At 42.6% G+C, this 21,656-nt stretch overlaps 1 protein-coding gene across 1 annotated transcript; it reads right to left on the minus strand.

Moving 5' to 3' along the window:
- Positions 1 to 1,571: 1,571 nt before the first annotated feature.
- On the minus strand, positions 1,572 to 21,656 carry trim55a (tripartite motif containing 55a). Its single transcript, XM_084327376.1, has 9 exons — positions 21,417 to 21,656; positions 20,774 to 20,943; positions 18,101 to 18,296; positions 15,888 to 15,983; positions 14,997 to 15,230; positions 9,398 to 9,420; positions 9,112 to 9,236; positions 6,590 to 6,897; positions 1,572 to 1,677 (listed from the first exon to the last, which is right to left on the minus strand). Exons 1-9 carry the CDS (start codon positions 21,582 to 21,584, stop codon positions 1,579 to 1,581), a joined length of 1,419 nt encoding a protein of 472 aa, XP_084183502.1. The 5' UTR covers positions 21,585 to 21,656; the 3' UTR covers positions 1,572 to 1,578.

A 21,656-nucleotide genomic window follows, 5' to 3' on the forward strand; every position in this document is an offset into this window, starting at 1 on the left:
TCAGCCTCTCGAGATGAAGATACATCATGTCTTCGTTTCTGCTGTGGCCCTGCTCGGTGCCTTCCAGCCACGCTATGAATGTAGAGCCATTGAGAGCCCTGGAGCCGGTCGCTCGTCAAGCAGCCTTCCAATCGATATCCAGCAGCGGTCCCTTCCCGTCCTCCTGCGTCTCGGAGAGGAGCAGCGGTCCCAAGAGGAGCAGCGGTCCCTTCCCGTCCTCCTGCGTCTCGGAGAGGAGCAGCGGTCCCAAGAGGAGCAGCGGCCCCAAGAGGAGCAGCGGCCCCTTCCCGTCCTCCTGCGTCTCGGAGAGGAGCAGCGGTCCCAAGAGGAGCAGCGGTCCCTTCCCGTCCTCCTGCGGCTCGGAGAGGAGCAGCGGTCCCAAGAGGAGCAGCGGTCCCTTCCCGTCCTCCTGCGTCTCGGAGAGGAGCGCTTCATTCGACTCCACAAGACAAAACACAATTCACCTGCTTCGTCGCCCTCGGACCCATCATCACCCGATGCTCCGGCCACTACGCTGACAGTGAACCTGGCTCAGCGACTTCAACTGCTTCAAGGTAAAATCGGCAATCCCAGTCGGTTTCTGGGCACCTACGGCAATCAGATGGAGGACTCTGACTCCACGGAAAGGGTGAAGCGCTCTAACGACCGTCCTATTTCGTTAGATCTGACTTTCCACTTGCTCAGAGAAGTTCTAGAAATGACTCGGGCGGAGAAAATCGCAAACCGGGCGAATAGTAACCGGATAATGATGGACATGCACGGATAATGAGTGCGAGAGAAATACAATAGCCTAATAAGCTATTTACACATAATGTCCGTATTTTTTATTATTGTTATTATTATTATTATACAACTTAAGTTTGTATTCGTTATTTTATTCATTTGTATGATCGAATTCCATGTTTTCAGCAGTGAAAAGATTAAAACTGTCATTCAGTATTCAGTCATTGTCGTGTACATCCATGTGACAAAATGGTATATCACAGGGAAACTTTATTTAAAAAGTTCACATGTTCGAAATAAATATTTAATTCATTAATTAATTCAAATGATTGAAATAGTGTACATACATATAAAAAAAAGTTCAATCTTTATATTAAATCATATATTTTGTATAGAGTATAAGTTGCCCATGCATTTTGTCTTTTCAATTTGAATATCTCCCTCTGGAGTCCACTCTCACTGTACAAATGTTTGATAATAAATCATATGAGCAACCACGTTTGTTGTGCAAGAGAATGTCTACATTTATATTTGTAATAAAAGATTCCACTGTCACATTTATGGATTGCTGTAAATTATTCAGTATCTCAAAACAAGCCTTACAGGCCACTCACAAAATATAGGCATGAAATGGAACTGTGTGTAAAACGACCATAACACGCAGATGAGTCAAATTACACACATGCAGGTCTCTCGTCTTGACACACATCATACTATAGGCCTATATAGCAATGTTTTCACCTGAGAGAGAGAGAGAGAGAGAGAGAGAGAGAGAGAGAGAGAGAGAGAGAGAGAGAGAGAGAGAGAAATAAACCAAACAGCAACTTGAACTTCTAAGTCCTCAAGTTAGTTGCTCTACTTCTGTTGATTGAGCCAAGAAAAAGAGAAGACATGACGTGGTCCATCTTTCTCATCAACGTTCTCACTGCTGTGGCTGCCAGGATCAGCAGAAGCCTGTAAAATGAGGAGAAAGGGTAAACAGATTAGGAGTCTTAGGACTTATTGTGCTCAAGTATATTTAATTTGTGTAGCACCTTACTTTGATATGAATAATGACTAAGAACCTGGAGGGAATGAATAGTATTGAACTGACAGTTGACTTAGATTCAGAGGTAAGGGAGTTTGATAATCAAATGGATTGTTCTGGAAGGACTTTCCTGCATGGAGCATCAGTTATGAGACTTGAGTAACTGATGGTTAATCAACAGTTTCTTGACATGAAGTTCCTCATTAGTTACTACTAGGTACTTTAAATTAAATGTATTGATTTAAAATATGTCAATCATGAGGTTAATTATGTATATTAGTGTTCACTTGACTTAAATAATGTACATTGCTTTTACATGCAAATACCATTTTGTTGACTTTGAACAGTGAGAGACCTACTGCATTTTCAAATACCTTATCCATCAAGAGATTAACAAGGTAAAGACATCAAGACAGATTCAATTTGCCACCTCACTGTAACAAATCATGTGCATCATAGACAAGTATGCCGTACGTGTACGTTAGTTACATGATGAATTGGAAATGGGGGACCCTGATGTAAACAAGACGAAAGTCTTTCTCTGGTCTGCATCCCCTTAACAATTGTGTGTATTGAAGCGTACTGTATTGTACCCATTCTGCAATCTGTTAACAACATTTTCAATCAATCAATACACACACACACACACACCTGACGATCTATGTCGATGTAATGTATCATTGATTAGCTTCCACACTGCTTCACAAGTCAAGCAGCAACTGTATGGTTAAAAAGGATATGGTCTTGGGCGGTCAGGTGGCGTAACGGAGATTGCGTTCGTCACCAAACCCCGGAGCGGCTAGATTCGCCTGTTCGAATCCAGCTCACAGCTCCGGGGTTGTCACCAGCTTGGCTGGCCGTTCACACTAATACAATTGGCTGTATTGTGGGAAAGCTGGCGGGGTGGGTCCGGGTCGTTGTAAACAGCGACTCCTACAGTTCGGTCGGGGCGCCTGCTAAGCGCGGATAGGACTTGAGTGGGATAGTGTGATCCTTCCACACGCTACGCCCTCTCAATGAGAATCTGCGCTGCCAGGTGAAAAGAAGCGGTTGATTGGCTGGACGTGTGTCGGAGGAAGCACGTGATAGCCTCCACTCTCCCAGACCGACTGTGGGGGGTAAGTGCGCAGCGACCAGGAAGGGGATTGGGAATTGGCATAACGACTAACATTGGGATGGGAGAAAATCGGAGGAAAATGGAGGGGGAAAAAGATAAAAAAAAAAAAAGGGATATGGTCTTTGATTCAGTAAGTGTTCATTGTGTTGACAAGATAAGTATCTCTGTCTGCACCGTAAGAAATAACTTTTTGAAGGATGGCTTTGTCGCCCCCTGTTGATACACAACAAGAAGATATGGGACACATGAATGAGGATCTTTCTTTCTTTCGTTCTTTCTTTTTATCTTTCCGATTAGCATTGCTGCCTAACAGAAAGAAGGTCCTGGGTTAGAATCCCGACGAGAGGCCTTTCTGTGTGTAGTTTGCATGTTCTCCCCTTATGAGTTTCCTCCGGGTACTCCGGTTTCCTCCCACACCATGGCATTGGTACTGGAGTTAATTACTGAAGTAGTTAGGATCGATTATGTACTTGGAAAATAAAGAGCTTTCTTTTATTTTCTTCTTTCTTTCTGTCTTTCTTAAACTCCAGAGACAGGATGGCTTGGATTATCAATATGCATTAAATATAATGAAAAGTAACATTTTGTCATACAATACACTGTGGTACAGGTATTGTATGATTTACAGGCACATTTCACTAAGGAATCTCTCTTTTGACAATAGTAGGATGATTTGCACCATTGATACCTTAACCCTTTCACTGCCACATGACAAAGTGTTAACCCTTTCACTACCACACCACAGATGGCTAACCCTTTCACTACCACACTACAGACGGGCAGTGAAAGGGTTAAAAGCATCAGACATTAATAAAAGGGAATTTAGCCTACCCGTCTTGCACTTACCGTCTTCTCTAGAGTCAGACAAGAAGATATACTCATTTCCTCTATGTGTGTTCAGTAGAAAGCTATCTGGATACAGACCACTAGCCGAGCTTAAAACTCTCGAACATGTGTTTTTGGACCAACAGCTAGGCTAGCTGGTCCGTATCCGCTTCCATTCATTTCCACACACAAAACGATTCAGTCATAATTACAGTAAAGCCTTCATTTATAATCACAACAGTATTCCCAGGTGGCTTTTTCCAGTGACTGTGCTGACTTCAGCTGTGTGCTCACTCCAATTAATGTTTCCACACGCCTACATGATCCTCTGTGATGCTGACATACAGCAGAGTGGTCAGTAATTATAATATAATCTCTCCCTCCTTCCCTCCATCTCTCCCTATATCCCTCTCTCTATCTCTCCATCCTTCCCTCTATCCCTTCCTCTCTCTGTCTCCCTCCTTCCCTCTATCCCTTCCTCTCTCTATGTCTCCCTCCTTCCCTCTATCCCTCTATACTGCAGGCACCAGGGGTCTAATCGGGTGTCTCATCATTCCACAGCCTGCTAAGGTGAGAAACTCCAGTGGCCCCAGGGCCAAACCCAAATCCCAACACAGGAGTGCAGCGCATAGAAACACTCCATGCTTCATCACAATTGGTGTCAGAAGAAAAAAGAAGACTACAAGCTTCAGGGATGCCTCCGAAAAGTCAATGGCAGCAGCAACAGGAACAACCATGGTCTACAGAGGAGGAGAAGACCCTCAGATCCATCAGATAATTGAACATAACAACCTGCTGTAGCACTGTAACGTCCTGAGGACACAGTGAATAAAGGAGCCTGGCCAACCACAGGCCTCACATTCTCTGATCGATTTCATTAGGTTAGATTCAAATTGCCATCATGCAGCACAAGTACAGTACAATGAAAATAAGTTTGGCATCCAACCAGAGTGCAAATGTAACAGTAAGATACAATGTTTGATGACCTGTTGATGGACTGTTTCATGGCTCAGGATTATGCACTTTTAGCTCATGGTTGAACATAGGATGCCACATGTGTGGACTCCAGAAGGGGGAGGGGTATCATGGGACTATCCCATGCCCTAAATGGTGGACTGACAGTCTTAATTGGTTTAGCCCTGGTCCCCACATGTGGTCATACTACCAAACATTTAGTTTAGGCCTTTGGCATTGTTTATTTTGTATGTAGGTACTGGTAAAACCCAGGCACAGAAGACTAACTCATTCTGTTAAATAATGTGTTATGTGTATGTAAAATGTTAACAAATACCCTGTTGGTCTGTGCTCACACTTGGTTCCTCGTAGAATCCCTGGCTGCCCCACCAGAACTGGGAGAGGCCAAAGCCTTTTCTGGAGGGGAGATTTGGAAGGAACCAAGTGCTACAGGGAGTAGCTACAGGGGGGGGGGGTTCAAAATAAGAAGGGAATAGACATACATTGCCCTAAACACGGTTTAGTGTTTTTATAATGGTAGGTCAGTATGTAGTGCTGTATCCATGTGGTACAGAGTTCTTTAAAGGAATACGCCAACTTTTTGGGAAATTTGCTTATTTGCCATCTACCCTGGAGTTAGACAAGTACATACCCTTTTCTTCTCTGTGCATGCATTAGGCTTAGGGAACAGCCGCACCGTTAGCCTAGCTTAGCGTCATTCACTAGAAGTAGGTGTGCCAGTGTAGCCTAGTTCCCAACAGTCACGAAATACACTCCAAATACAACTCAAACTTTCCTGTAAAAATTTTGTGACCTGTGTATTTACCACGTGGCGAAAAAAAAGAAATAATAATTAGACATTTTCTTTTTCTAAGCAGAAATATTCGTTGCCGAACCACTGCTGCCTGGGCACAGTGATTTCATCACCTCAAAAGCCCTGTTGCTTTTTGAAAAACTGGGCTTTTGAGGTGATGAAAACACTGCTAACGGTGCGGCGGTTCCCTAAGCCTAATGCATGCTCAGAGAAGAAAAGGGTATATATCTGCTTGTCCAACTCCAGGGTAGATGGTAAATAAGCGAATTTCCCAAAAAGTTGGCATGTTCCTTTAAGCTGTAAAATAATGTCTGTATTGTTTAATTGATTGATTGTGATTTTGGTTTGTCCCTGTAGGAGGAGCTTCCAGGATAAAGCCTGGGTAGAAGCTCCTCTCAGGGGGAAAAGGTGGAAGGAGAAGGAGAGACACAGTTGTGCTAAAGCCTCGTTGTTGGGTGATATTTTGTTTGTAGGAGAAGTTTAATCGTTTTGTATTCTTGTTCTTATTTAATTATGTTAAATACGTTTGCCTGTTTTTTCCACTGGGGAACAAAAGAAACAAGAAAATAAAAACCAACCACCGGGTGATGACAACCTGTCTCAGAATATATCTTTCCACCGCTTCCTCACAATTGAAGCATGGAGTGCAGTCCGGTTTCACAAAATGTCATATTTGCACATTTCAGTCAGCTCTTCCTGTTATCTGAGCTGAGAGGTGAAAGAGAGCTGGGTGTTTTTCGACAAACAATAAAATGTCCTTTTTATAAAAGTCAGACACAATCTGACATTTGCAGAGAGTATGCAAAAAAAACTGTGTGCATGTGCAGGTAGAGGATTAAGTGCCATGTGTGGCACATAGTACATAGCAAATAGTAGTACATGGTACATAGTGCCATATGTACCACATTTTGTGGTAATGATGATATGGTTGTAAAGTGTCTCAAAATGAATTTATTAGGTGGTCTACAAAGTTTGCTGTTCTCTGATCTTTTGTCAGTATTGAAGTTATTTGTAACTTTGTAGAGTGACACTTTAATAAACGGTTCTACTCTAATGTAACCAAAAGGCCACCCTGCTATACAGTATATAAAACATGCAATCAAATAGGAATTGAATATTACTCTCTCACCTGAGTTGAGTTCCCTGTAGGTAAAGATGAAGCCTGGGACATGGCCTGAGGTGGTTGGCTCAGTGTAGGGGGCTTTGGGCTCGGGGCCTGGGTGGCTGTGGTGGTGCCAGGGCCCTCTGCTGTTCTCTGGGGCAGAGGCAGGGGCTGAAGACTCGGCTGCTGGGTGACTGCAGCCTGCTGTGTCTGGGGCTTGGGAGGCGAGCTCACGGCTCCCCCTGCTGCATGGGAAGGCTCAGCGCGGCTCGTGCCAGTCATCCCCCTGCGCCCCGCTACTTCCTCTTCATACTCTTCTTCATCTTCTTCATCCACTGAGAAACCAGTTTGGTCATGTAATTAATTAGGAACATGACTTGAAACTTGAAATTTGCTAGGCATTAGTAATTCACCCTTGTTAAAACTTTGGCTAACGTTATTGTAGCCTATTACAAGTGCGCCCAGCTGAATATGGAAGTTCGATGTGCGGGGCTTCTAGTAGAGTGTTGTAGACAGTAAACGGTGTTATTCACAATCACAAGTATTAATTAGCTATGTCTAGAAACTTTCACACACCCTTTTCAACATCAATGGCAGTTTGGCGTAAGGTAATCTGAGATCAGATAAAAGTAAAACACACATCATATACACCTACAAACACAACAAGATAGGGGCAATCGCTGGTAATGGTGAGGAGTCAATATTAGACTGGTTTGGTCCTTTTCATTTTATTTAAACTGAAGCAACAATTCTGTATTGTGGAATTAAGTTTGTCTTTCAGCTTTTATTTACAGACTGTAAAATAAATCACAAGTTGTTTTAATATAAAGCAAAGCTTTTTGCATTGGCTTTTATGTTGTTGAAGCAACTAAATAGGAGTTGAATCAACTAAACAGGACTGCAGTGCATAGTGATGTAAACTTGATATTTAATAATATATTGATAGTTAATATATACTCATATTTAGTTGATTCAAGAACTAAATTAAAGAACACAAAAAGCTTGCTTGAAAATATTAACTTATTATGATATTTTGTACAGTGCACAGAGAAGCACTTATGCTGCAGTGCTGACTGTAACATTCAGTCCCTATTGTCAGGCCATTGACCACATGTTGCTCTTATGTCATTGCTCAGATTGGAATTCCTTAGTTTCCACCCTGTGAACCCTGTGTGAATAATGGTCAATGGCCTGACAAGAGGGGCTGATTGTTACAACTGAGACCAACTGTAAAGGACCATACCAGTCTAATAGCCCCTGTCTTTAACTAATCTTGTGTTTGTACAGTAGGTGTATATGGTACGTTTTAGCTGATGTCAGCGTACCTTACTAAACGTCATCCACACTGTCATTGCTGCTGAAAAGGGGTGGGAAATAGGCTACTACATTTCACAACTTCTAGAAGTTGTCTACTAGAAGCTCCGCACCTCAAACCTCCACATTCAGTTGCGCTTGTTATTAACTCCCAGGTGCACATTTGAATGGTTTGCAGTAGAGTAATAGGCTACATAACATTAGAAAGTAAAAGGTGCCATGGTTTTCACAAGGGTGAATTACAAGTGCCTAGCAACGTTCAAGTTTCATGGAGTATGTGTACACCCCTTTTGAACATCAACGGCAGTGTGAAAGAGCTACCAAAAAGTAGACTTTGTTGTTTCTGCAAAGGCACGATTATCTTAGGTTCTATTTAAAAATAAACCAATCTTTTGTAGAATTTCTATCCATTCAGTGACGGATCAATGTAGGCTATAAGTCTTTGTATTTTATTTTATTCTTGTATGTTCCAGTATTTTGTAGTTCCCTGCTTCCCTGTGCTTCTTTGTGAGTCTGTTCCCCTCCCAGGTGTATCTTGTATCATCATGTGTATATCTGGTTGCTCTACCGTGTGGTGGTGGCTGGTCCATTGTCTTCTGTTCAGTGTAAACTGTCTGCTATCTTCACTAAATACACTGTGAATCCTTGTTTTGTATTTTTGACTTTTGAACTACTTGACTATGAATTCTTTATTTCTTTGCCTTGGGTCATTAATAAAATACCATTGGAAGCATCTACTGCCTCCTTTGTCCTCATTTGAGTCCTACACCCTGCACCCTTAAAGGAACACGTACACATTTTGGGTAATTAGCTTACCGTCTTCTCCAGAGAGAGACAAGAAGATAGATACCAGTTTCCTCTCTGTGCGTTCAGTAGAAAGCTATCTGGCTGCATGTTAGCCTAGCTTAGCACAATGAATGGAAGCAGACATGACCGGTTAGCCTAGGCATTGTCCAACTAACACCTCTCCCGAAGGCTAACTGGCACTGTCCGCTTCCATTCATTGTGCTAAGCTAGGCTAACATGCAGCCAGATCTATCTTCTTGCCTCTCTCTGGAGAAGACGATAAGCTAATTTCCCCAAATGTTGGTGTGTTCCTTTAACAGTTGACTACTTATGTTCTTTCTCAGTAACACACTGCTTAGGACTTGCACAGTTCAATACAATCAGAGTGTTCTAAAGAGAGTTAATTGTCAAGAGACACACACAGTTACAGTCCCTATAGGTAAGTATACCTTTCATAAAGTCGACACCAAGCAACGCTCTCCTCTGCTCCCCAAAATTGGCTATGAAGTGATCCATCTTCTCGTAGCCGCGCTCCACTTTGTCAAGGTGAGTCGTGTTGGTGCCCTCAACAATCCTTTCAAACAAGAACCAACAACAAATTCAATAGGTTGTCTTGTTATGCTATACACAGCACTTGAATATTAGCATAGCTGATAGCTACAGTATGCGATGGCTACAACAACACTCGTGCACAACATGATCAAAGTTCTTCTTTGGCTTAAAATAAATACTCACTTTTGTAAAAGCGGTTTAGCAGTCTGTGGGAGAAAATGAGAAGGTATTTAGTTTTCACAACAGTAATAACAGGTTGAGTTTTGTACAGCTCTATTCTAACACTGTTGTGTGATATTATCTTTGTGAAAACAAGCAATGGTCAATACTGATCTTTGGCTGCTCTGTGGCTGTTCTGTGGCTGCTCTGTGGCTGCTCTTTGGCTGCTCTAATAATAATAATAATAATAATAATAATAATAATAATAATAATAATAATAATTCATTTCTTTTGTATAGCGCTTTTCAAATACCCAAAGTCGCTGACAATAGGCAAAAAAGAAACAAAGAAAACAAAGAAACATAGAACCACAGGGAAACGGAGAACAATAAGAATACACAGGAACATAAAACCACGAGTAACGGATAACAAATACGGGAGTGAGTAGGGGAGACAGTCGGGAAGAGAGTAAGGGAAAACCAAGGGGGATGGGGGGGCAGGAGAGGAGAGAACGTAGGGCAGGGGAAAATGGTGGTGGGTTGGAGGAGGGTGGTTATTTCATTTCATTTCAAACCTTTATTTATACTCGTGAAAGCACTGCGGTTTCCCTCATTTGCAGTGATGACGAGTTAACAAAGGACACAAATATCATAACGGTTATTAATTACAATGAATTACAATGATGGATTAAAAACAATTACATGATTCAGTACATAGGTCAAGTGCAATGCCTTTAAACTCCATGAATGACGGGAATGGGTAAGGAAGGTTGAAGGCTAGGGAGAACAGGTAGGTTTTGAGTCTGGATTTGAAGGTGGAGAGTGAGGGAGAGTCTCTGATGGTCTGAGGGAGGGAGTTCCAGAGTCGGGGTGCAGCTCGTGAGAATGCCCGGTCACCAAAACCTTTGAGTTTGGATGACGGGACAGTGAGGGAAAGAGTGGAAGAGGACCGGAGGGAACGGGTGGGGTGGTAGGGGAGAAGGAGGTCAGTCAGGTAGGGGGGGGCCAGGCTATGGAGGGCTTTGAAGGGGAGGAGTAGTGTTTTGAAGTTGATGCGTTCCTTGATCGGGAGCCAGTGGAGGGAGTGGAGGACAGGAGTGATGTTTCAAGTTTCAAGTTTCTTTAATAGTTGTCATACAGAAGTACAGAATACTTTTGTACAAAATGCTTCTTACTGTTGCGCTCCAGAGACTGTGCATGACAAGATAAGTATGAAATAAAAACATAGTAAAAATTAGAAGAAAAAAAGAGGTCACAGTGTTCAGTTTAGACATATGTACAATGTCTAAACTGTGGACCGGGTGTTAGTGAGGAGGCGGGCGGCTGAGTTTTGAACCATCTGCAGTTTATGGAGGGAGCGGGAGGTGATGCCAGTGAGGAGGGAGTTACAGTAATCCAGGCGGGAGGAGATGAAGGCGTGTATGAGGGATTCAGCAGCAGGGGGGGAGAGGCAGTGATGGATTTTGGCAATGTTGCGGAGGTGAAAATATGAAGTTTTGACAATGGAGCGGACATGGGGGTCAAATGAGAGGGTGGGTTCGAGGATGGCTGTGGCTGTTCTGTGGCTGTTCTGTGGCTGCTCTGTGGCTGCTCTGTGGCTGCTCTGTGGCTGTTCTGTGGCTGTTCTGTGGCTGCTCTGTGGCTGCTCTGTGGCTGCTCTGTGGCTGCTCTGTGGCTGCTCTGTGGCTGTTCTGTGGCTGTTCTGTGGCTGTTCTGTGGCTGTTCTGTGGCTGCTCTGTGGCTGTTCTGTGGCTGCTCTGTGGCTGCTCTGTGGCTGCTCTGTGGCTGCTCTGTGGCTGCTCTGTGGCTGCTCTGTGGCTGCTCTGTGGCTGCTCTGTGGCTGCTCTGTGGCTGTTCTGTGGCTGCTCTGTGGCTGCTCTGTGGCTGCTCTGTGGCTGCTCTGTGGCTGCTCTGTGGCTGTTTTGTTTGTTTGTTTGTTTATTTACACATAAAAACAATTACATATATAATACAATATAATCCACAAGGGATGTGCAGGAGAATTGCTTAAAAACCCTCTAGGGGCTTGCATGTGGCATTCACCAGGAAGCAAAATTACATTATATCAAGATAAAATATAAAATCCCCCCCCCCCCCCCCCCCCCCCCAAAACAAACAAACACACACAAGCAGGCCTACATAGACACCGAAGCCATACGATTTCTGGTATAGAGAAAACAATTAATGACAGGAAGAATATATAATATAACGAAAATACAATAACAAAATACAACAAGCCACCAGACCACAGTTTGTAAAGGAAGTCCATATGGGAAATATTGGTGATCTAGGAGATGAGATTTCAGTGCTCTTTTGAATTTCAGAAAAGAAAATTCCAAAATATGTGGAGGCAAAGAGTTCCACAACTTTGACCCTCGGTAGAGCAAACAAAACTGAGATTGGGAAGTGCGGGAAAAGGGTGGTCTAAGCAAACAGGAACTACTACGTGTGGGGTAATTATGAATTTGGTGATTGTGGGCAAACATGTCATGAAAAAAAGGGGGAAGGGCTCTGTTTAAAGAACTATGCACAAATAAACCAGTCTGAAGATGATTCACTTGATAAACACTGAGTATACCTAACTTATGGAATAGAGGCTGAGAAGAATGACTTTGTTGAACACAGCTGATTATTTTTAGAGCTCGTTTCTGCAGACGGTATATGGGCTCAAGTTTGGTCTGATGAGTACTACCCCAAACTAAATTACAGTAATTGATATATTGGTAAACCATAGAGTAATATAACATTGTGGCAACCTCGGTGCTCAGCAAGTGACGTGTTTTTCCAAGAATACCAATACTCTTGGCCATTTTTGTAGTTATGGCTGTGATATGAGGTTTCCATGATAGGGATTCATCAAGCAGAACACCAAGGAATCGTGTAGAACACACCCTAGCTATGGGGATGTCATTGATCACTACTTTAGATGAGGAGTTAAAAATCACAGATTTGAGACAAAATTAATTCGTTTTTTTAATGTTTAGTGATAATTTGTTGCATTTAAACCAAATTGATAGTTTGTTAAGTTCTTCATTTATGACCCTAATGATGGTATCAGGATTATGTGAATAGAATACACTTGTGTAATCTGCAAATAAAATTTTCAACAGCCTGTCTGAGACGTTAGGGAGGTCATTGATATATAACAAAAATAACAAAGGCCCAATAATTGAACCTTGGGGCAGACCGCAAAGTAAAGGAAGAAAAGGAGAATTTATCCCATTATAGGATACTGTTCTGTGGCTGTTCTGTGGCTGCTCTGTGGCTGTTCTGTGGCTGTTCTGTGGCTGTTCTGTGGCTGCTCTGTGGCTGTTCTGTGGCTGTTCTGTGGCTGCTCTGTGGCTGCTCTGTGGCTGTTCTGTGGCTGTTCTGTGGCTGCTCTGTGGCTGTTCTGTGGCTGCTCTGTGGCTGTTCTGTGGCTGTTCTGTGGCTGCTCTGTGGCTGCTCTGTGGCTGCTCTGTGGCTGACTCTGACCGTTCTAAAATGTACAGAGCTCTGGACTGTGAGTAAAAATATTGCTTTTGGGAAGTTCAACTATTTTACTTGAGTGGGAGGGAAATTGAAGATTGAAGATTATATTTTGACATATTTCACTGGTATTGATTAAATCTCTATTAATTGAGCATGCCAGGCATGTCTAACTACAGCCTGTAACAATGTTCCACGCCTCTTTGAGAGGAGAAGGCTACTGGTAACTTTGTGTAGTAAAAAGGTTATCCTCAATCGAGGAAACGGAACACGTGGATCATAGATGAAACAGCTCATTCATTGTGAAGACTATCGCCTACTCAACCCATTCAAGCAATCAAGTGCCAAAATTAAGCAGTTGATTATTAAGTCTACAGCTGATTATTTAAAAAAGAAAATAAGGGGAAAGGAGAGAGAGGGAAGAGAATTATGAGCGAGAGACAGAGAGCCACAATGATGGAGAGAGACTAAGCAGTTCTGGCAGCAACATGGAATTTAACCCTTGTCTTGTCACCTCCCAACGCTGCATGGTGGTGTAGTGGTTAACACTGTCGCCTCACAGCTAAAAGGTCCTGGGTTCGATTCCCGCTTGGGGACCAGGTTTCCCTGTTGCCAGGTACCCAGGTGGAGTATCTCCCAGGCCTTTCTGTGTGGAGTTTGCATGTTCTCCCCGTGCTCGCAAGGGTTTCCCCTCCATAATATAAACCCAATGGAAAAACATGCAGAACAGATCGCTAATGCTGTCGCATCCCTGACGAAGACAGACGGGAGCACTTGGATTGGTCCCCGGACACGGCCCACACCGCAGCCCATGTCTGCTCCCGGCTGCCCTTGGGGGGAAGGATGGCGGGATGGGTCAAGTGCAGAGAGACATTTTATCGGCGACCCAATGCATGTGTGTGTGTGTTCCTGTGTGTTGCCCATCTCGCATGTGTGTGTTAATCTGCATGACAAAGACTTCTTCTTCTTCTTCTTCTCCCATCTGGTTCAAATCCTGTGACTAATTCTGGCTCTTGCCTTGTCCCGATCCCAGTTCAAATTAATAAAATTACTCCTATTTTGACCATTTGTCTAAATTAACACATACACTGACTCACGCAACAAATGCAAATCATGGCCTCCGAACTGTGGGATTCCCTTTTAAATGTCACCCTACAGGGACCAGCTACATAGACAGTTAGAGTCCATTATAGGCAACTATAACCAAAATCTGGTATTTTGAGTTCACTTATAATGTCAGCCACTATTTTGCAGATAATAAAGAACTTATAAAGGAATTATATGCAATTAAGGTCCTGAATAGGCTACTGTGGAAAAGAAAAAAGTGGTTCGATTCCCGCTCCTCCCGGGCAGCGTGTCGAAGTGTCCTTGAGCAAGACACTTAACCCCTAATTGCTCCCGATGTGCAGGTTGGCACCTTGCATGGTTGCCTCTGCCAGCGCTTTGGATAAAAGCGCTATATAAATGCAGCCATTTGCCATTTAAAGCTTGTGCTGGTGCCACCTACTGAGAAAGTGTCAGTGCCACTAGTGGAACATCTAGAGCAGGGATTCTCAAAGTTGTGAGAGCCAATTTAGGGACCCAACACTGGGGGCCGTCCAAGAAAAACTTTAAACACATCTAGCGAGATGCCTAGTTGCCACGTAATCAGTAGCCTAGCAAGCTTTCAACAAGCTGTCATTCCTAACTTGACATCTTAGCCCAGGGGACACAGTTTTACCTTCTTGAAAGCAAAGTACTGTGTGATGTTGTTGGTTGGTTTAAACTTCTAGAACCGGACCAAATATAACACATAATTTACACCTTAACAACATTCCTTGCTGAAAAGTACCTACTGCAGGCAGAACCGCCTGCCAATCAGAGAGGCTTGGAAACATCCAGCTCGAAGCAGCCAGTGCCTCTGGTGGTCTGTGGGAAACCTGTGTTGCGCATGCATAGCGCACGGCACCAGGCTTGAAAAGTGATTCCCAGCTTGTTTTAACCATTTCACTACCACACTACAGAAGGTTAATCTTTCACTACCACACTACAGACGGTTAACTTACATTTGCTAATTTCTCCAAAGTTGCCTACCCAGCCTTTAATTCGAGACACAAAATGAAATGAGTGAACACGACTCATTTGCACATGTAAATGCCCTGATTGCCTTATCTCACCTGGAGGAAGACAGCCATCTCTGACTCGTCCATGGTTTGGATGCCTGTCTCCACGATCTTGGCCATGTTCTCCAGGTGCTCCGTGTACTTCCTCCTCAGGGTACGGATGTAGTCCAGCTTCTCCTCTTGTTCAGCATTGATCGTCAGTGTCATGTCCCCCTTCCTGTCCTCCAGGATGGCGTACAGGTGATCAAACGTCTCACACACTTTGGACTTCTGTCTCCGGCCGTTCTCCTGTAAAGCCATACAGGTATAGGCAATTTTGGAAAAATTGGTAAGAGTGAGCTTACGTGTCCAGCAGAAATAGTTCTGCATCACTTTTCAAACCCAGCATTTTTAGCTATGCACGCGCAACAAAGCTTTTCTACAGACTCCCAGGGTTACAGGCAGTCCAATAAAAAATTGTCAGTCCAATTTCCCAACCTCTGGTTGGCAGGTGGTTTTGCACACTTCTTTTCTCAGAACATTTGATTTATCAGCTGTTGGGATATAAAGATAATTTCACCAAATATTACCAAGATTGTTCTAAAGAAATTGCCTACACCACCTTTAAGGAGGTCAATAGCAGATAAGACTGATATTAAAGGCATCAAGGGACACCTCTGAATATGGCCATATGTGTTTTGTCTGTAAAAGTATGCAAAACCTAAACAATATTTTGCTGCTTCTCTGGTAAGTTAGTATGACATGTTTGGCATTTACAGATTCCTTGCAAAATATTGTTAAACTGGATATTAAATATTGCAATATTTTTCTCGTTGAAATATTACTGAACTTTGGAGTGAAATTTTGCTCCTTTGTGGCAGGCCAATATTTGATTTCAGAAATTTGCGGATATCGTCTCAATATATGAAGACAATGCTGAGAAATGACTCATAGTTGTATACATACATCTATTGTCCTGCAGGTTTCCTCCAGCTGAGTGATGATGGCCTGGATCCTGTCGTTGTTCCCCACCAGCATGCCTATACAGTCAGTCAGCTCAGTCTGCACACACATGCACACACACACACACACACACACACACACACACTGTAAGGGTCATTCATACTGTAAGGTCTCCACAACTTAGGAAGGTTCAACTTTTTTCTAAGTCTATCCTATTGGTCACTAACCAACACTAAATTGGCACCAGTTCCTGTTATAATTTGTTGGAAATGATAGTGAAACCGTGTCACTGTCTACACGTACAGTAAGCTTTCAAAAATACCATTTGAAATGAGTTGCATGCAATTTTGAGAGAAATGGTTTCATACCCTGTTGACTTACAGTAGCATTGGTAACAAATGCTAAGGGAGGCTGGTGTCAATCTAAAATGTCCCAAGTTCCAAAACAGTGGCGTAAAAGATTTTTGATTGTTATAAGAGGGAGCTTAGTTAGTCGTCAGTAGGATAGGCTACATGGCTTAACCAATTACTTTTCTGTTAAGACTATTTAACAGAGTATGACAGCTCACCTTCATACTGTATGTGAACCTCCTATTTTATTTCAAAGAATAGTCAAAGAATAATAATTAAAACAAATATTAATAATATATATATATATAAAATAAACTACATTTCACTGAATATAATCTCAATATATCCAAATACTCTTGCCACCCTGAAATTAAGATTCCATTGACCATTATTCACACGGTGGCCATTTTGCTCTTATGTCATGCTCAGGTTGGGTTCATTTAGGAACAGAGTAGAAAAAAAACTTCACGTTGAAAACATAATAAAGAAACTGAAGCTCAAGCTAGGTTTTTATATTAGAAACAAATCCTGCTTTTCCTTTGTTGCCAGGAAAACATTGGTTGAGGCTACATTCCCTCCCTTGCTTGACTATGGTGATCTGTTGTACATGCACTTGCATTGGCTGGATACTGTGAACCACTGTGCTCTGAGGTTGTCACAGACTGCAAAGAGTTCAGAAGCCTTCACTGGCCATGCGCAAACAGGCCTCTATGTCAACTGCCCCTGCAGCCTGGAAGATACAGCTGATTCCGATTAGGACATTAAAGAATGTTGTGAAGGGTTTGGAGGCAGATTCAATTTAAATTTGTAATTGCTTCCTTTAGCTAAATCTTATTTCCTCATGTCTGTCTTTTTAGGGCATATCATTCTGTGAATTGCTACTGCATCTTTTGCTATGTGTTTTTAATGTTTGCTTTTATGTTGTTTGCGACACTGTATTGCTGCTATCCTGGCCAGGGCTCCCTCGAAAAAGAGATCTTATAATCTCAATTGGACAGAGGAGCAAAATGACCGCTGTGTGAATATGGTCAATGAAACAATGTGCCAATGTCAAAATACTTAAGGAGCTTATTATATAGTATGTGTACAATATTTGAAATAAATAATGTGCTTGTTGAAGCATAAAAGCAGTGATGCTGTGATAAAAGCTACAACAATGGTTCTCAACCTGGGGTCTGGGGGGACTCCCAGGGGTCTTTGAGAAAAATGGGGAATAGATTAATTTCACTATTACTTCATTAAGTAGAAGTTATCGCAATGAGAGAATGACTGTTCTGATCATCAGTTATGTTTATTTCAATCTCTCCATTGGTATCTCTGCACATACAGTATAGACCGGTTTGCCGTTTACAAACATACCGTGCTCGAGCCAATCACCAATACCAACTGAGTCACATGACTAAATTACCCCGGACCTGCGCAAGCTGCTGCGCCAAAAGAAGTAGAACGGGGCTCTATGAAGAAACCATGGCACTCCCCTGACTAAAAGTTATTTCAAACGAAATGGATGTAATTTTGCCAAATCAGCATGGCTGTGAGTGTTGAGTCTTTCACCTTGTACATATCTAGCTTTGGCATGGATTGATTGTTTAGATCGCTAGCATGGCTAACAAATGCAAATATATTGTAGTCTGCCCCGTTGTTCTGACCAGGATTTACATTCCTTTCTGCCTCGGGTCTGCGCGCGCATATTTGTCATGACGTCATCGGCAAACAGGTCTATAGGCCGTTCCGTTATGGAATTATGGACTAGATTACAGCAATCCTACCGAATGGGATCCATGGCCAAATCTGTATCAATATGGGGGTCCTTGACATGGAAATGGCTGAGAACCACTGAGCTACAATATCAATGGAGGTCCCGACCTTCTGTTTCTGGAAGACGTTGTTGAGGGGGGCCACCTCGCAGTCTTTGTGGGCCCCGAACACCTTGCAGAGGGAGCAGGTGGGCACGCCACATGTCACGCAGTAGATGTTGATCTTCTCCTCTCCGTGATCCGCACACATAGGCTGCTCTACCTTTGCCTCTGGCTCAGGCTTGCTGCTGCTGCTGCTGCTGCTGCTGCTGCTGGCGTAATCACGGCAACAAAGAACGACACAGGGGTTAGTCTTTTCATCTGAAATGAAGTTAAAGTTCCACAGTGCAATGGACCATACATGACAACAGGACCTGGCATATAGTTCACAGGCCTTGTCATTCCTACCATGTGAGTCTTTAATGCTTCACACTAGGAGAAAGTTAAACGAGATGTCAAACCATGAATACAAACTACATATATCTAGTGATGACCGGAGTGTTGGACGTCCCATGATGATGACCGGGAGGATGCCACCCTCTCTGCATCGCCCCCTTGCCTCAAATAGATCCGCCATCAGCTCTATTTTTTATCTTTCAAAATGTTCAGTTGCTATTGCATGCACTTATCTGTGTTTCATTACGCATATGAGTGCATGCTTACCAAATACCAACTGTTTTGCCTGTTTTATTGCAACACTACTATCACTTACAGTACATCTAAGAAGGGAGATCCCCCCCTTGAACGGCCCTTCTAAGGTTTCTCTCCTCCACATTGCCTGTGGTGCATTTTTTCCTATTGCTAGGTTTTAGTGAGTTTTTCCTTACCTTCGTGTGGGGTATGTCTGGGAGTGTTGCATTTATTTTATTTATTTAAAAAATTATTGGACTTTATGGTGTTTTTGTGTTCTTGATTTATTGTGATGTTTCTTCTTGACTTGTTTAAAGAAGACGTGTCCGGCCCATGGGGACATTGATTGATTGATTGATTGATTGAAAAGTTTATTAACAGATTGCAGAATGGGTACAGTACAGTACAGCTCAATACATACAATTGTTAAGGGGATGCAGACCAGAGAAAGACTTTCGTCTTGTTTACATCAGGGTCCCCCATTTTCAATTCATCATAAAACGTCAACACATTAACGTGTGTTGTCGGGCCTTACAAATAAATTTGATTTGATTTGATTTATGAAGTAGTGGACATGTTGGTCAACCACCATCAGTCAAGAACCAGGCCATCGTAAAACAAACAAACCTACATTGAGCAAATATCAAACTTTAATGTTCAACTAACTGAAACAACAAACTATTTGGTGTCACTCAGTGTTATTGTGAGAGATTTTTCAAATTCTATATTAGTGACCTATGTTTTTAGTTAAATATCTTCTCTGTTCTTGACATTCGTTCAGTTATTCATGGAAGCCATTCAGGTTCTCTGCTGCCGTTTGAAATGAGATGTTATCAACAGGCCACTCATATTAAAAACCACAAATAATAGCTTGTTAGACCATTTTGGCCAAATCTCTTTAAAGAGATTTACTTTTACGAACGTCTCGTGCCCCTACTGTTAATAGCAGGCAGTAGTAACACATCAGTGTCTACAGAATTTCACCAGGCCCCGTCCCACAATAAAAATAGTCCGGCCTCAACTGCCGCCTCACTGGCCTACATATAAAAATAGTTTCAAGCTAACCAGGCCACGCTCCTTCAGGGCACCTGTGCAGTCAAAGCCTGTTTGGACAGTGTTGCAACCCCTGCTAACAGAATAACAAGTCTGTTGGTGTGCATGACAAGAAAGACCACCTCAATAAAAATGTATCCTACAAGAGACGTCTAACTTCTAACTAACTTCAAACGCTACCAGTCAACCTATCCATTTCAATAGGTCTATTACCAAGTCAAAGACAGGGCTACTTTGTGACATGCCCTCACAGAAATACAATACCTTCCTTGTAGCCTAGCGTTATGCTCTAAGGGCAGATTAGGCCTACTTGACTTGACTTTTGTGATTTATGAACTACTGTGAACGGATAATATAGTGTTATAACTCAACAATCCTTTAGTCTCAAGGCTGTAGGGGAAATAAAGACAAATAATTGAATCCTTGAGACAAAGAACAATATAAGTCTGTTTAAAGTTTTCAGATGAACAAGTTTTCAGATGAACTCTAATTATCTAAAGATGGTACATTTGGGTCTTGTGAACATGTATAGGTAAGGACAGTAGAGGTTTGAGTACTTACAAGTAATCTATTGCATTCATACTCAAAATACTTTTGATATTTCACACAACATACATGGGCTGTTCAGAAAATGTCAAAACGGTCATAATGGTTCTTTGTCTCAACGGTTCAACTGTCCATCTTTGCTCAGATCCATTCTTTGTGACATACTGGATTTGAGACTACAGTTTGGAATGACCACAGACTCTCAACAGGAACCGCCCAGGAGTGCACATGTGAACGTGTTGTCGATCCGAACTGACCTGAACATGAACTGAATTGAACCGACACTGACTGACACTTGTTATATGTGACTGTCCTGGTATGTATTGTGGGGTTGGGAGGTGGGAGGGGGGGGGGCATTTGATGTTTCATGTTGATGTCCCAGTGCTTAACTAACACGCTGTACCGCCAACAATTACCACCAACCATAGTTGTGTGGCATTAAAGTATCTCGTATCTTGTATTGTATTGTATTGGATGTTACTTCACCATCTCATGGCAGAACGGGGGCTCTCACCTTGTGGACTCTTGTTTGTACATGTCGATGATGTTTTCTACCAAGAGGTTTCTCTGCAGGCCGTAAACACCGTGTCGGTCCAAGACCACCTCGTGTCTGCAGGAGGGGCAGCGGAAACGGCCCCCCGACACCGTGGTGCCACTTCTCGTGGTTAGATAGGGGTTGGAGGCCTTGACAGGTTAGAATTGTATTAATTACCGTTTAGTTTGATAAAGCTAGTCAATATAATCGTATTGAATTGATTGATTGATTGAAAACTTTATTAACAGATTGCAGAATGGGTACAATACAGTAGGCTACAGGGGATGAGACCAGAGAAAGACTTTCGTCTTGTTTACATCAGGGTCCCCCATTGAGCATGATATTGGGGCATACATGGCCATAGATCTATGTTCCAAATGTATAGTAGTGGCAAACATGGAATACAAATCTGAACATAATTGAAATCATAAAATACTTTAATTGAATAGGCTAAATGCTTCATTTGATTATTAATTGAATGCTATTCCTTTACATATAACCATGTAGATCACTGGGCCTACTTTCAACACACTAGATAGGATTCTGATACATATTAATATGCACAGTATTGACTCCACGTGCATTGGTTCATATCTTTGTTGTAAATATAAACATACCCTACCTGGAATATGTCATTGGCACATTTTCGACAGAGGTTGTGTTGACAAGGAAGGATGACCACGGGTTTGGTGAACATCTCCAAACAAATAGGGCAAATAAGCTGCTTCTCCAAGCTCTCCATTGTGCTTTCTTGTTTTGAAGACGGCGAATACCCCAGGGAGACACTCATTGCACAGAACGGAATCACTTCGGGAAAAAGCTAACGGTCCACGGGTCAAAGCAGGGTAAGAATCCCACGAAC

Source organism: Notolepis coatsorum, assembly GCF_963971535.1.
Source record: "Notolepis coatsorum genome assembly, chromosome: 13".
Lineage (NCBI taxonomy): Eukaryota > Metazoa > Chordata > Actinopteri > Aulopiformes > Paralepididae > Notolepis > Notolepis coatsorum.